The 10,917-nt window shown below is 44.7% G+C and overlaps 1 protein-coding gene across 1 annotated transcript in view; it reads right to left on the bottom strand.

Moving 5' to 3' along the window:
* Nucleotides 1–3,106: 3,106 nt before the first annotated feature.
* LOC145418436 (uncharacterized) overlaps nucleotides 3,107–10,917 on the bottom strand; it is a 107,975-nt gene continuing 100,164 nt past the window's right edge. Inside the window, exons 8-13 of the mRNA XM_080286853.1 lie at nucleotides 9,198–9,492; nucleotides 7,791–8,213; nucleotides 6,839–6,996; nucleotides 6,093–6,285; nucleotides 3,608–3,704; nucleotides 3,107–3,283 (exon numbers count right to left, since the gene is read on the bottom strand). Coding sequence (XP_080142979.1) covers nucleotides 3,624–3,704; nucleotides 6,093–6,285; nucleotides 6,839–6,996; nucleotides 7,791–8,213; nucleotides 9,198–9,492 — 1,150 coding nt within the window. The 3' untranslated portion in view covers nucleotides 3,107–3,283; nucleotides 3,608–3,623. The remainder of the gene's footprint in view (nucleotides 3,284–3,607; nucleotides 3,705–6,092; nucleotides 6,286–6,838; nucleotides 6,997–7,790; nucleotides 8,214–9,197; nucleotides 9,493–10,917) is intronic.

Here is a 10,917-nt window from a genome sequence, read left to right as displayed (position 1 = left end):
TCTGTTGTGAGAGATATGCATGTAAAAGTATTCTTGTCACTCCCTAACACCACTCCCTAAGTGATTTATTTTGCTTACTGTAAGAGAAATGCATGCCAAAGTCTAAGGCCTCTTGTTGGTGAAGGATGCTTCATAACACCTCTTCCTAAGTGATTTATTTTGCTTATTACACCTTGGTATCATCTTGTGACACTAAAATCATTCCAACATTACCATACTCAGCATTAATAACATACAAGTTTATATTAACCAACCCTATCCAAAAACAAATCACTAAGGAAAAGGTGTTAGGGAGCCCTCTTAACCAATGTATTGGCGAGAGAGAGAGAGTATGGCCTGAGTATGTGCAAATCCTAACAGTGACTTCAAAAATCCTTTATCTATTGGCCTGGATTACCTATTTATCTATCTACAACCACAGCTTCAATAGACCTACCCTGTGTGGATAGACAAAAATTGATTGATGAGGAAGTGTGCCAAGATGCAACCATGTGGGATTATATACAGACATAGATGCACATGGCTGGGTGTACATGTGTGAGTATAGAAGAGGTATACATGAGAACAGGGAGCTGAAAGATACTACTGGATGGTATGCATGAGAGAAGTATACATAGTAGATGAAATAGTATACACAGAGTAAAAGTATAACTACTAATAGATGGGCAGTATGAAAGAAATAAAAGGTATACATAATGAAATAGGTAACTAGTAAGATGGCATACATAATACAAGCATAGAGAGTATACATATGAATTAACGAGGGGGGGGGAAGTATACATCGAGGGACTTGGCTGGGCAGCTGCGTGGACGTCAACCGCCATCGCTGTATCGTACATCGCTACAGCTGTGTTGTAAACTTCTAAGACGTGATATTTTGCCGGCAGACGACCTGGTTGCCCCAAAATTAACCTTATGCTTACGTTATTGCTAAAAATAACATAGAAAAGGGTTATACTCGCTACCTGCTGGCTCCTATGACTCACTCCTGGCTGAGAGAGAGAGCTAGGTACTCTCTTTTTTTCTCTCTACCTCTCTTGCTCACTCCCCTACTCCTTGTCCCTCTCTCTCTACCCTTCTCCCATTCCTTCCCCTTTCCATCCTACTCTTTCACTCTCTTCCCCCCTCCCTTTCTCTCTCCCTCTTCCCCACCCTCTCCTTCTCCCTCCCTCCCTCCCCTTCTCTCACTTTCTTTCTCCCTCCCTCCCCTTCTATCACTTTCTTTCACCCTGCCTCTCTCTCTCTCCTGTTGCTTTCCTTTTCTATCCCTTCCAACCTAATCTTTATCTCCATTTTCTTTTCCTAGTTTGTCCATCATCATCAGTCCCCTCTCTCTCTCTCTCTCTCTCTCTCTCTCTCTCTGCCGGGAGTGAGTCATAGGAGTCGCTGAGCCTTCAAAATAAAAGACAACAGACGAAGAAGCGTACATAGTCTGGGTTTCACTACTGCTAAATAAACAATAGTATTATTCTACATATTTACACAAAAACAACCATTTTTTCCCCATTAAAAAAAAAATAAAAAATAATAATAATAATAATAATTTAAATATCCATGGAGAACTCTCATCCATCCACTCAAACTCTGAATAATAATAATAATAATAATAATAATAATAATAATAACTACTGAATATAAGTACCTATGTATTCCAATTATTCCTATAGCAATCTTAGCAATATCTGAATTTAATGGATATGTAGGAAAGAAGATCACAGAATGGTACACACATACACTCCTGGCTGACCTCTTGTGTGTTTTGGGTACGGCTGAGTGGGTGCTATCAGTGCCCACATCTTCATTTATTCATTTCCCACTGCCACACCCATGCCCACACCAGCAGACAGGGCCAGTTCAGGCAGTGTTATCAGCGTCTACATCTCCGTTTATTCATTTCCCACTCCCACTGCCACGCCCATGCCCACACCAGCAGACAGGGCCAGTTCAGGCAGTGTTATCAGCGTCTACATCTCCGTTTATTCATTTCCCACTCCCACTGCCACACCCATGCCCACACCAGCAGACAGGGCCAGTTCAGGCAGTGTTATCAGCGTCTACATCTCCGTTTATTCATTTCCCACTCCCACTGCCACGCCCATGCCCACACCAGCAGACAGGGCCAGTTCAGGCAGTGTTATCAGTCTCTACAAGTCTCTATTCATTTCCCACTACACCCACACCAGTAGACAGAGCCATACCCAGGTCCCACAAGAGCTTCTAGTACTGTGCTATATATGTACCACCCTGCACTATACTCTTAACGTCATTCGCTTACCTACTTATGTCACTGAATTTATATAGTTAGGTATATAATCCGATCATCTCTATATCACACTAGGGAATCACAACGTATAAAATTGGCCTTATCAGCTCTAGAATAATATTAATTTTCTGTTATAAGTCACATTTCTTGACATTCTTTCTATCTATCTATCTATCTATTGCCAGACGCCTTCATCCTGTAAGGGGTGACCACAAAAAAACTGTCTCCCTGTCATCCTGTCCCCTGCCATTTCACTGCACTCATTTACATATAAGGGAGGGGTGAGTGAGGTGCAGGGGGAGACCAAGGATGAGATGGAGGGATGCAGTAGAGATATATACACATACATGAATGAGGTGGAGGGGGAAGGAGGAGGAAAAGAGGGGGGAGGAGGAGGAAGAGAGGGGGAGATGGTGCGGAGTGAGATGCGAGGGGGGGTATGTGAGTGAGGTGGAACAGAAGAGGAATGGAGACCTAGGATGAGATGGAGGGATGCAGTAGAGATATATACACATACATGAATGAGGTGGAGGGGGGAGGAGGAGAGGGACACCAAGGATGAGAGGGAAGGGATGATGTCGTGTTAGATGGGAGGTGGGGTATGTGAGTGATGTGGAGGAGGAGGAGAAGGGAGACCAAGGATGAGATGGAGGGATGGATTTGAGATGCTGAAAAGAGGGATGAGCTGGAGGAAAGGCATCCAAATGGCAGAGGACAGAGTGACATGGAGGAGATTTGTCTGTGGCCACACCTTATAGGATTGACACCTGGCAACACAGATAGATACAGCAGATAGACAGCATAGCAAAACACGATCAAAAAATGTGACTCATAACACTAACCGCTTCTAATAATTAACAGCCACAACCTTAAGAATCAAAGGAAGAATCAGGGGCCGATTCTACAGCCCTGACGATGTGTAGGAATCATGTGACAACCCTTGGAGCTGCTGGGTAGGTGATGGGGCGGGCTGGGCGGTGGCATATGGTATAACTTGCTAGCACAAGCACCAAATGCACTCTGTGGCGAGGGAAAGGAATTATTAGTGATATAATATTATGCCATCATCACCATCATCATTCTCATCACCATCATCATTGTTGTCATCACCATCATCATCATCCTTCCACCTTATTCTCTGTTTCCCCCTCCTCCTCCCCTTCCACCTCACACACACACACTCTCCTAGTCAGTCTCTCAAAGCTAAACAGGGCATAAACATACCGTACTAAGGTACATATCATCAGCAGCATCCCTCCAGCTTATCCTCGGTCTCCCCCTCCCACTCTCCACCTCACTCATACTCTCCTAGTCAGTCTCTCAAAGCTTAAACCATAAACCTACCACAGTGACTGCCGGCTCAAGTGTCAGTGGTCTGCTGGATGCGGTTTTCCCATTGGGCGATGAGGGCGCTGCGACGCCTCACACCCTTCTCAGACACCTGTGTGGGAATATACATCAGACACAGCGGGCAAGATGAAGGACTGGGTGAACTTGTTTATTTATTTTTATTTTTTTCATCCATTGAGTGTTGTTGTGTGGATGTGGATGTGATAGAGAGCATTAGAAATACATTGAGGTGGTTTTGTCATATGAAGAGGATGGAGGATGAGAGACTAACATGGAGAGTGTATGTAAGTGAGGGAAAGAAATACATTGTGGTGGTTTGGTCATGTGGAGAGGATGGAGGATGAGAGACTAACATGGAGAGTGTATGTGAGGGAGGGAATTACTGTACATTAGTGTTCAAGATGGCTGGCTGGGTAATCTTTTGTATATTTACGATTCAGTAGATGATCCACTGGAGCATGTGGAGTTACATGGAGAGACAGACTGACAAATGAGGAAGTGTAGGAGAATTGTGGTGTGGATGTGATAGAAGGCATTAGCAGAAATATAGTGAGGTGGTTTGGCCAAGTGGAGAGGATGGAGAGCGAGAGACTAATGAGGAAAGTGTATGTGAGGTGGAGGGGGAAGGAAACCATGGATGAGATGGAGGGATGGAGTAGAGGGGTAGGTGAGAAAGGGGGATATAAGTTGGGCGGAGGGCAGCGAAATGGCAGGGGACAGGGCAACATGGAGGAGATTTATTTGTGGCCATCCCTTATGGGATGAAGGTATCTGGTTAAAGACAGATAGACACAGAGAGAGGGAGGGAATGCTGGTGATACTTTTTCATCCACACACAAAGAATCTGTGCGTATGAAGCTCACACACAAGCCGGGTCTACTGTAAAGGATTTCAACGTCTAAAGGGGCCTGAACAGGGAGGCTGCCCGAGACTGAGCAGTGTGGACAGCTGCCATTAGATGACCAAGCCCAACATATGCAGGTACGTTGGAGTCTTTATACACGATATGAATTATACGAACAACAGGATATGAATGGCAGAAGGATATACAACTGCAACTAAACCTAACATTACATGTAATTATAATAATTTATGGGACTTTTATTTCAACAACTTCAAAATAACGAAAGTACAAGAGCCAACTACATTCACTTAATAGAACACAATGTCATATTAGGAGATTTTCTACAGGGCAGCAAGGGAAAAAAACAAAACATTGCATTTGAAACCATTACCTTAGACCCAAATTATTCTATCCATCGGGGACTGTTGCAGTAAAGAAAAATAGAGATTGTAAATAAGTGAACAAAGAAACAGTTTTAAATTAATATTATGATTTATCTTTAGTACCATACTTTCATGCCTTCTCTCTCACACATACACACACATATATACCTTTTTCACTTTCCTATTTATGTCCAACTTACATACTGTATGTCCAACTTGTGGAACTCTGAGCCTTACATAGCACACACACACACACACACACACACACACACACACACACACACACACACACACACACACACACACAGAAATAGAGGTGCTAATCAGAAGTTCCCAAATTTTGAAAGCGGGCCGGAAACCGCTTGTCGTACAGTGTGTGGATGCCAGGAGGCTGTGCACACCCCCTTTGTTTGTTAGTGCATCAAGTGGCACAGTGCAGGGTGGATGCGTTTGCTGCATGTGTGTTTTTTTTTATTGTTGTTTTGGGATTAGTTTGTAAATTTTGTGATCTAAAAAATGGAGGATGTGAAAGATCAATGTGTGTGCACCAAATGTTGTGTGAAACTTGAGAAAATTGCGGCAGACACTCATAAAATACACCAGTTCAACTTCTGACAGTGTGGCCAAAGTTTGTGCACCCATCCTCGAAGATCACAGTAGGACAATCCACACTGTTTGTGATGTTAGCCTGTTGTATGGAACCTGCAAACACATTATGTCTGGCAATGTGAGGCAAAAACATCCAGACAGGTGGTGCACAAACAACTGGCTGCTTCACCATGACAAAGCACCTGCACACACAGCCCTTGTTGTTCAGCATTCTGGCATCAAAAACACATGGCGGTTGTCGCCCATTCCCCATACTCACCAGACCTGGCCCTGAGATTTTTCCTCTTTCCACAAATTAAAATCCAGCTGAAAGGACCAAGATCTGACACCAATGAGGAGATCCAGGAGAAAATCACAGGTCCTGAACAAGCTGATGTTCAAGGACTTCCAGAACATGTTCCAATCGTGGGAGAAGTGTGCGATTGGAGGTCTGCATGCCCAAGGAGACTGCTTTGAAGGAGTCGGTGGTGATTTAGGACTTGACCTTAGTTTTTTCCTTCTTTAATAAAATTTTGGGAACTTTTGTGTGGCACCTCGTACACATGTAAACACAAACACAAAATATTTCGAGGTATTTTGCAGACAAGTTGTTCTAAGCTCCCCTCCCCCCTCTCTCTGTCTCCTTCATCAACTTTGTCCTCACCTGGGGATGGTCTGGCTGGTCTAGGAGGTTTGGGTTGGAGTGGGCTGAGCGGAGACCATTGATTTCCTGGAAGCCTTGAAGCTCCTCCTCCTCGTCTTCCTCCTGCTCAGTGGTGTCCTCCGTTGAGCCATCTCCGTGGCAGATGTCCACCAGGTTTGGGTGGGACTGGGCCAACTGACGAGCTCGCAGCCGCCTGGAAACAAAAAATAAATAAATTGTCATCACTGTCGTCACCATTGTCATCATCCTCACCTCCAGGGTACCTAATTCTATCATCATCATCATCATCATCATCCGGACCTCCTTCCCCACCTTAGGGCAGGGTGAGGAGTAACCATGTCCAGATAGCCCAAATCTGCCCAATCCAATGGGCCATGCTTCCATTCACTCACCATTTAAGCCCCAGGAATCCTGGCTGTATTGGATTCGCCAATAACCTTCACCACATTCTGTAGCTTCACATAAACATATCAGATTAAAAAAAAAAAAGATAAAGAAATTGTAATCACTGTAGTCACCATCGTCATCATCCTCATCTTCAGGGTACCTAATTCTATCATCATCAGTATTATTATTACAATTATTATGATCATCTCCAAGGCACCATATCCTTCCACACCTCTCCCAGTTTATTCGTATTAATTTTCAGTTGTATTGTCTGCTCTCTCTCTCCCTCTCCATTATTTCTATGCCCTGTCTTTCTCCCTCTCCCTCTCTCCCATTCTCTCCCTCCCTCCCTCTCTCACCTCAACTCCTCTTCTCTCATCTGCATTTCTCTCAGCTCTGACTGTATCTTTTCCTCCGTAGTACAAATTGTGCGCCGGTAGGTCTGCTTCTGGTAATCTTGATCCTGTTCACTGGCTGGCTTCATTCTGGCAAGGTTTTCTCTCTGCACAACTGCTGCCTGGAGTGCAGAATGAAAGAATGATGTTAGCTGTATGTTTTGATGACTATATAAGCCAAGGAATCATCATCACCACTACCATCATTATTATCATATCATCATTATGGGCATCATCACTATCACTACCATGACTGTCAACATCCTAAACCATCATCATCATCACTCACCTTTTTCCCATCTGCAGGTGGGGTGAAGTAGGGTCAAAACCCAAGGCCTCAGGGCCTGCTAAAGCTTTTCACACACACACACATGCATGCATGCACGCATGCAGGCATGCGCACACACAAACACACACACACTGATTCATTCACCTCAACATGCCTAAAAAAGAATACTGCATTTAAAGAACTGGAGATCATAGACAGTGGGAAAGGCAGGCTGAGGAAGATAGGGTCAGGGATTTAAGTAGGTAACAGCTGATAGATATGCAGTAGATAGTTTTACATATCAAAATCATATACATCTTCCCCCACTACACTACACAAGGGTCTGTGTTCTTGTTGGTTAAGGAAGCTCCTTAACACCTCCTCCTTAATGATTTATTTTGCTTTATTACACCTTGCCATCATGTGTGTTAAGTCATTCTAATATCACCATACTCTGCATAAATATCTGTCTACAGCCTGATGCCTTAATCCCACATGGAGTGGCCACAAACAAATTGCCTCCATGTCACCCTGTCCCCTGCCATTTCACATACAAAATGATATTAACCAGCCATACCTAAAGATAAATCAGTAAGGAAAAGGTGTTAGGGAGCTTCCACAACTGCCAAGAACACCAGCAAATTCTACCTTAGGTTCTACCCTCATGGGTCTTGTAGGTATGCCGCGGGAGGTGGTGGTGGTGGGGGGTGGGGAACTGAAGGCCGAACCCGTCATCTTCCCCCTTGAAGCAATGAATTTCTGCATGAGTCCCTTGGTGGTGCGGGAGTTGGAGGCCGAGGAGGAGAGGTTGTTGGTGGAGAGGGAGCGGGAGAGGCTGGAGGTGTTGTAGGAGAGGCTGGAGGAACTGCAGGCACTTCGGGAGAGGCTGGAGGGGTTGCGGAAGACTACCGGGGACGGGGTGAAGGTGGGGACTGGTGAGTTGCGTGGAGATGGGCTTGAAGGGGTAGGGGTGGGGGTGGGGGTGGGTGTGGGGGTGGAAGCAGGGGTGAAGGAGCGGCCACGGGGGCTCTCACTCTGCCCTGCATCACTGAAGTCAGACATCCTGGTCACCTATGGGGCAGGGAGAGGCTGGGATTTAGCAGGGTAGATTTTAATACGACACAAGACGCAATATATACTGTGAAGTCACCAAAAAAAGTAGAGACAATGCCTTACTGTTACCCTACTGAATGCTAAACTTATTACCAAATTATACACCTACAGATACACCTGGCAACACTTTAAAACCACACAGAAACACCTACCAACTCTTTAAAACTACACAAATACCTAGCATCACTTTCAAACTACACAGGAACACCTAGCAACACTTTAGAACTACACCAAAGTCATCATTACTTTCCAAAAATTAAGTACACTATCTAATTTTTTACCCAAACACTGGTGCCTGTTGCTGGTGCGTCCTTTTTCACAAACTTTTGCCTCCGAGTCCTTACTGGCTTCTCAAACAATATGTATTTCTCACCAAATCCTCGTGTTAGCTTAAGGGCAGGACAAATATATATGACAGGCTGTACTGTACTAGTTTTAAAGGACATGCTGTACTGTACTGATCTTACATACTACTCTGCACTGTAATTCATGTACTATGGTAAAGAAGTATACATTGCTGAAAAAAAATGGTGGCAAAATAATAACAACAAATGCTAAAACTGCGACTGCACATCTCAAACAGAATCAGTATAAAAGAATATGCTATTACCTTTGCCAATGAGTAATATTTTGACTGTCTATCTGTCTGCCTGTCTTTCTGTCTGTCCGTCTGTTAGCGTTATAATACAGAAAATATATTGGGTGGAATTGCATCAGATTTGGAATAATGACTAAGGACCACCATGGGAATATATGATTACATTTTGGGCAAACAATGTTGAAGGAAGATAAGGTCATGAAAAACTTATAAGTAGGAATGGTGCTTCTTTCAGAGGTATGTACTGTACTCTGATTTTTTTTTTCCCCAGTTAGATGTTGTAGTTTTTGGTTTTATATGTTTCATTTTTTTCCTGTTAGATGCTTTAGTTTGTCCTGACTCACCTTTGAATCAACCGTCTCCTCGGACATGGTGATAATTTTGCCGGCATCCCTCAGCTCCCTCTCCTTCATGCTCGTCTCCTGAATCTCCAGCTGAATACGCGACGTGGCCAGGCGGTGCTGCACGTCTCGTCCATCTTGTGAGTTAAGGCTCGGGGCCGGGGCGGTTCTCTGTGGGGCGCTGGAAGGCCGAGCGGGACCACTGGACGAGGATGTGATGCCCTTCTCCCGTCTGTACGCCTCCTCTCTCTCCCGTGCGAGTCGGATCTCTCGTTCAATGACCGACTCCTTCTGCATCCTGTGGGAAATATGAATTTTAGTGTCGTGTATAAGTGGAAGAGTTAAACGGATTCTTAATTAGTCTGTAGGCCTCCTCTCTCTCCCCAGTGTGAGTCAATTAGTCTGTAAGCCTCCTCTCTCCCCAGTGTGAGACATTTAATGTGTAGGCCTCCTCACTCTCCCCACTGCGAGTCGATTAGTCCGTAGGCCTCCTCTCTCTCCCCGGTGCCATTCAATTAGTGTGTAAGCCTCCTCTCTCCCCAATGCGACTCGATTACTCTGCAGGCCTCGTCTCTCTCCCCAGCGCAAGTCATGCCTCTACTTCAATAACCGACTCCTCCTGCATCCTGTGCGGAATAGTGAGTTTTGGTGCTGAGCTGCAAGTAGAAGAATTAACCAGGGAATTGTCTATACAGTTACACACAGCTTTTAAATGCATACTTCTATCAAGGAAGAGATGGATGGAGAGGCATATGAAGGGGAAGGGAAGGGAAGGGGAAGACTGAGGATGAGGTGGATGGATGGGATGGAGAGATGGAGAAGCATACGAGGGGCAAAAGGAAGGGGGAGACTGACGATGAGATGGATGGATGGGGTGGAGAGGCACATGAAGGGGGAAAGGGAGGGGGAGACTGAGGATGAGGTGGATGGATAGGGAGGACAGGCATATGAGGGAGGAGGGGGTGAGTTGGAGAAAGGGCAGCCAGAAAGCAGAGGACAGGGTAACACAGACACTGTTTATGACCTTACCATCAGGGATTATGGCATCAGGCAATAGATTGATAGACAGATGGACAGACAGATAGATAGATACAGGAACACTGATAGATACAGGGATACTGACAGACTGACAGATGGATAGATAGATTGACAGAAAGAAATAGATAGACAGACAGATAGATGGATAGACAGTGTTTATAATCACCTCTAAATCACTCCCCTGTCAATGCCACATCACAGCCAATTGTAATTCATTTCAATCTAACCCTACAATATCTTTTATGTAACCCATTTTTATCAAACCACAGACAAAAGCAAACATTCATTCTCTCTCTCTCTCTCACTAAACAAACTCCCTTCCTCCCTCACTCACTTACACATTCTCTCTCTCTCTCTCTCTCTCTCTCTCACACACACACACACACACACACACACACACACACACACACACACACACACACTATTTAAGGCTACCAGTCATTCTGTTACCCAAACATTCAGTAATAACAGGGCTCTCTCTCTCTCTCTCTCCGGACTGTTGTAAACCAATCACCTATCGAGTGAGAGAGAGGAGAGAGAGAGAGAGAGAGAGAGAGAAACTTGACCATTTCACCCTTTACTGCTCTAGTACCCACAGTCCATCACATACACCGAAAATGTTCAGTCATTACCACACACACACACACACACACACACACACACACACACACACACACACACACAC

This window comes from Coenobita brevimanus, chromosome 114 (genome assembly GCF_032717465.1).
Source record: "Coenobita brevimanus isolate Jiangsu-jjx chromosome 114, ASM3271746v2, whole genome shotgun sequence".
Classification (NCBI taxonomy): domain Eukaryota; kingdom Metazoa; phylum Arthropoda; class Malacostraca; order Decapoda; family Coenobitidae; genus Coenobita; species Coenobita brevimanus.
This window is presented reverse-complemented; position numbering and strand designations above follow the sequence as displayed.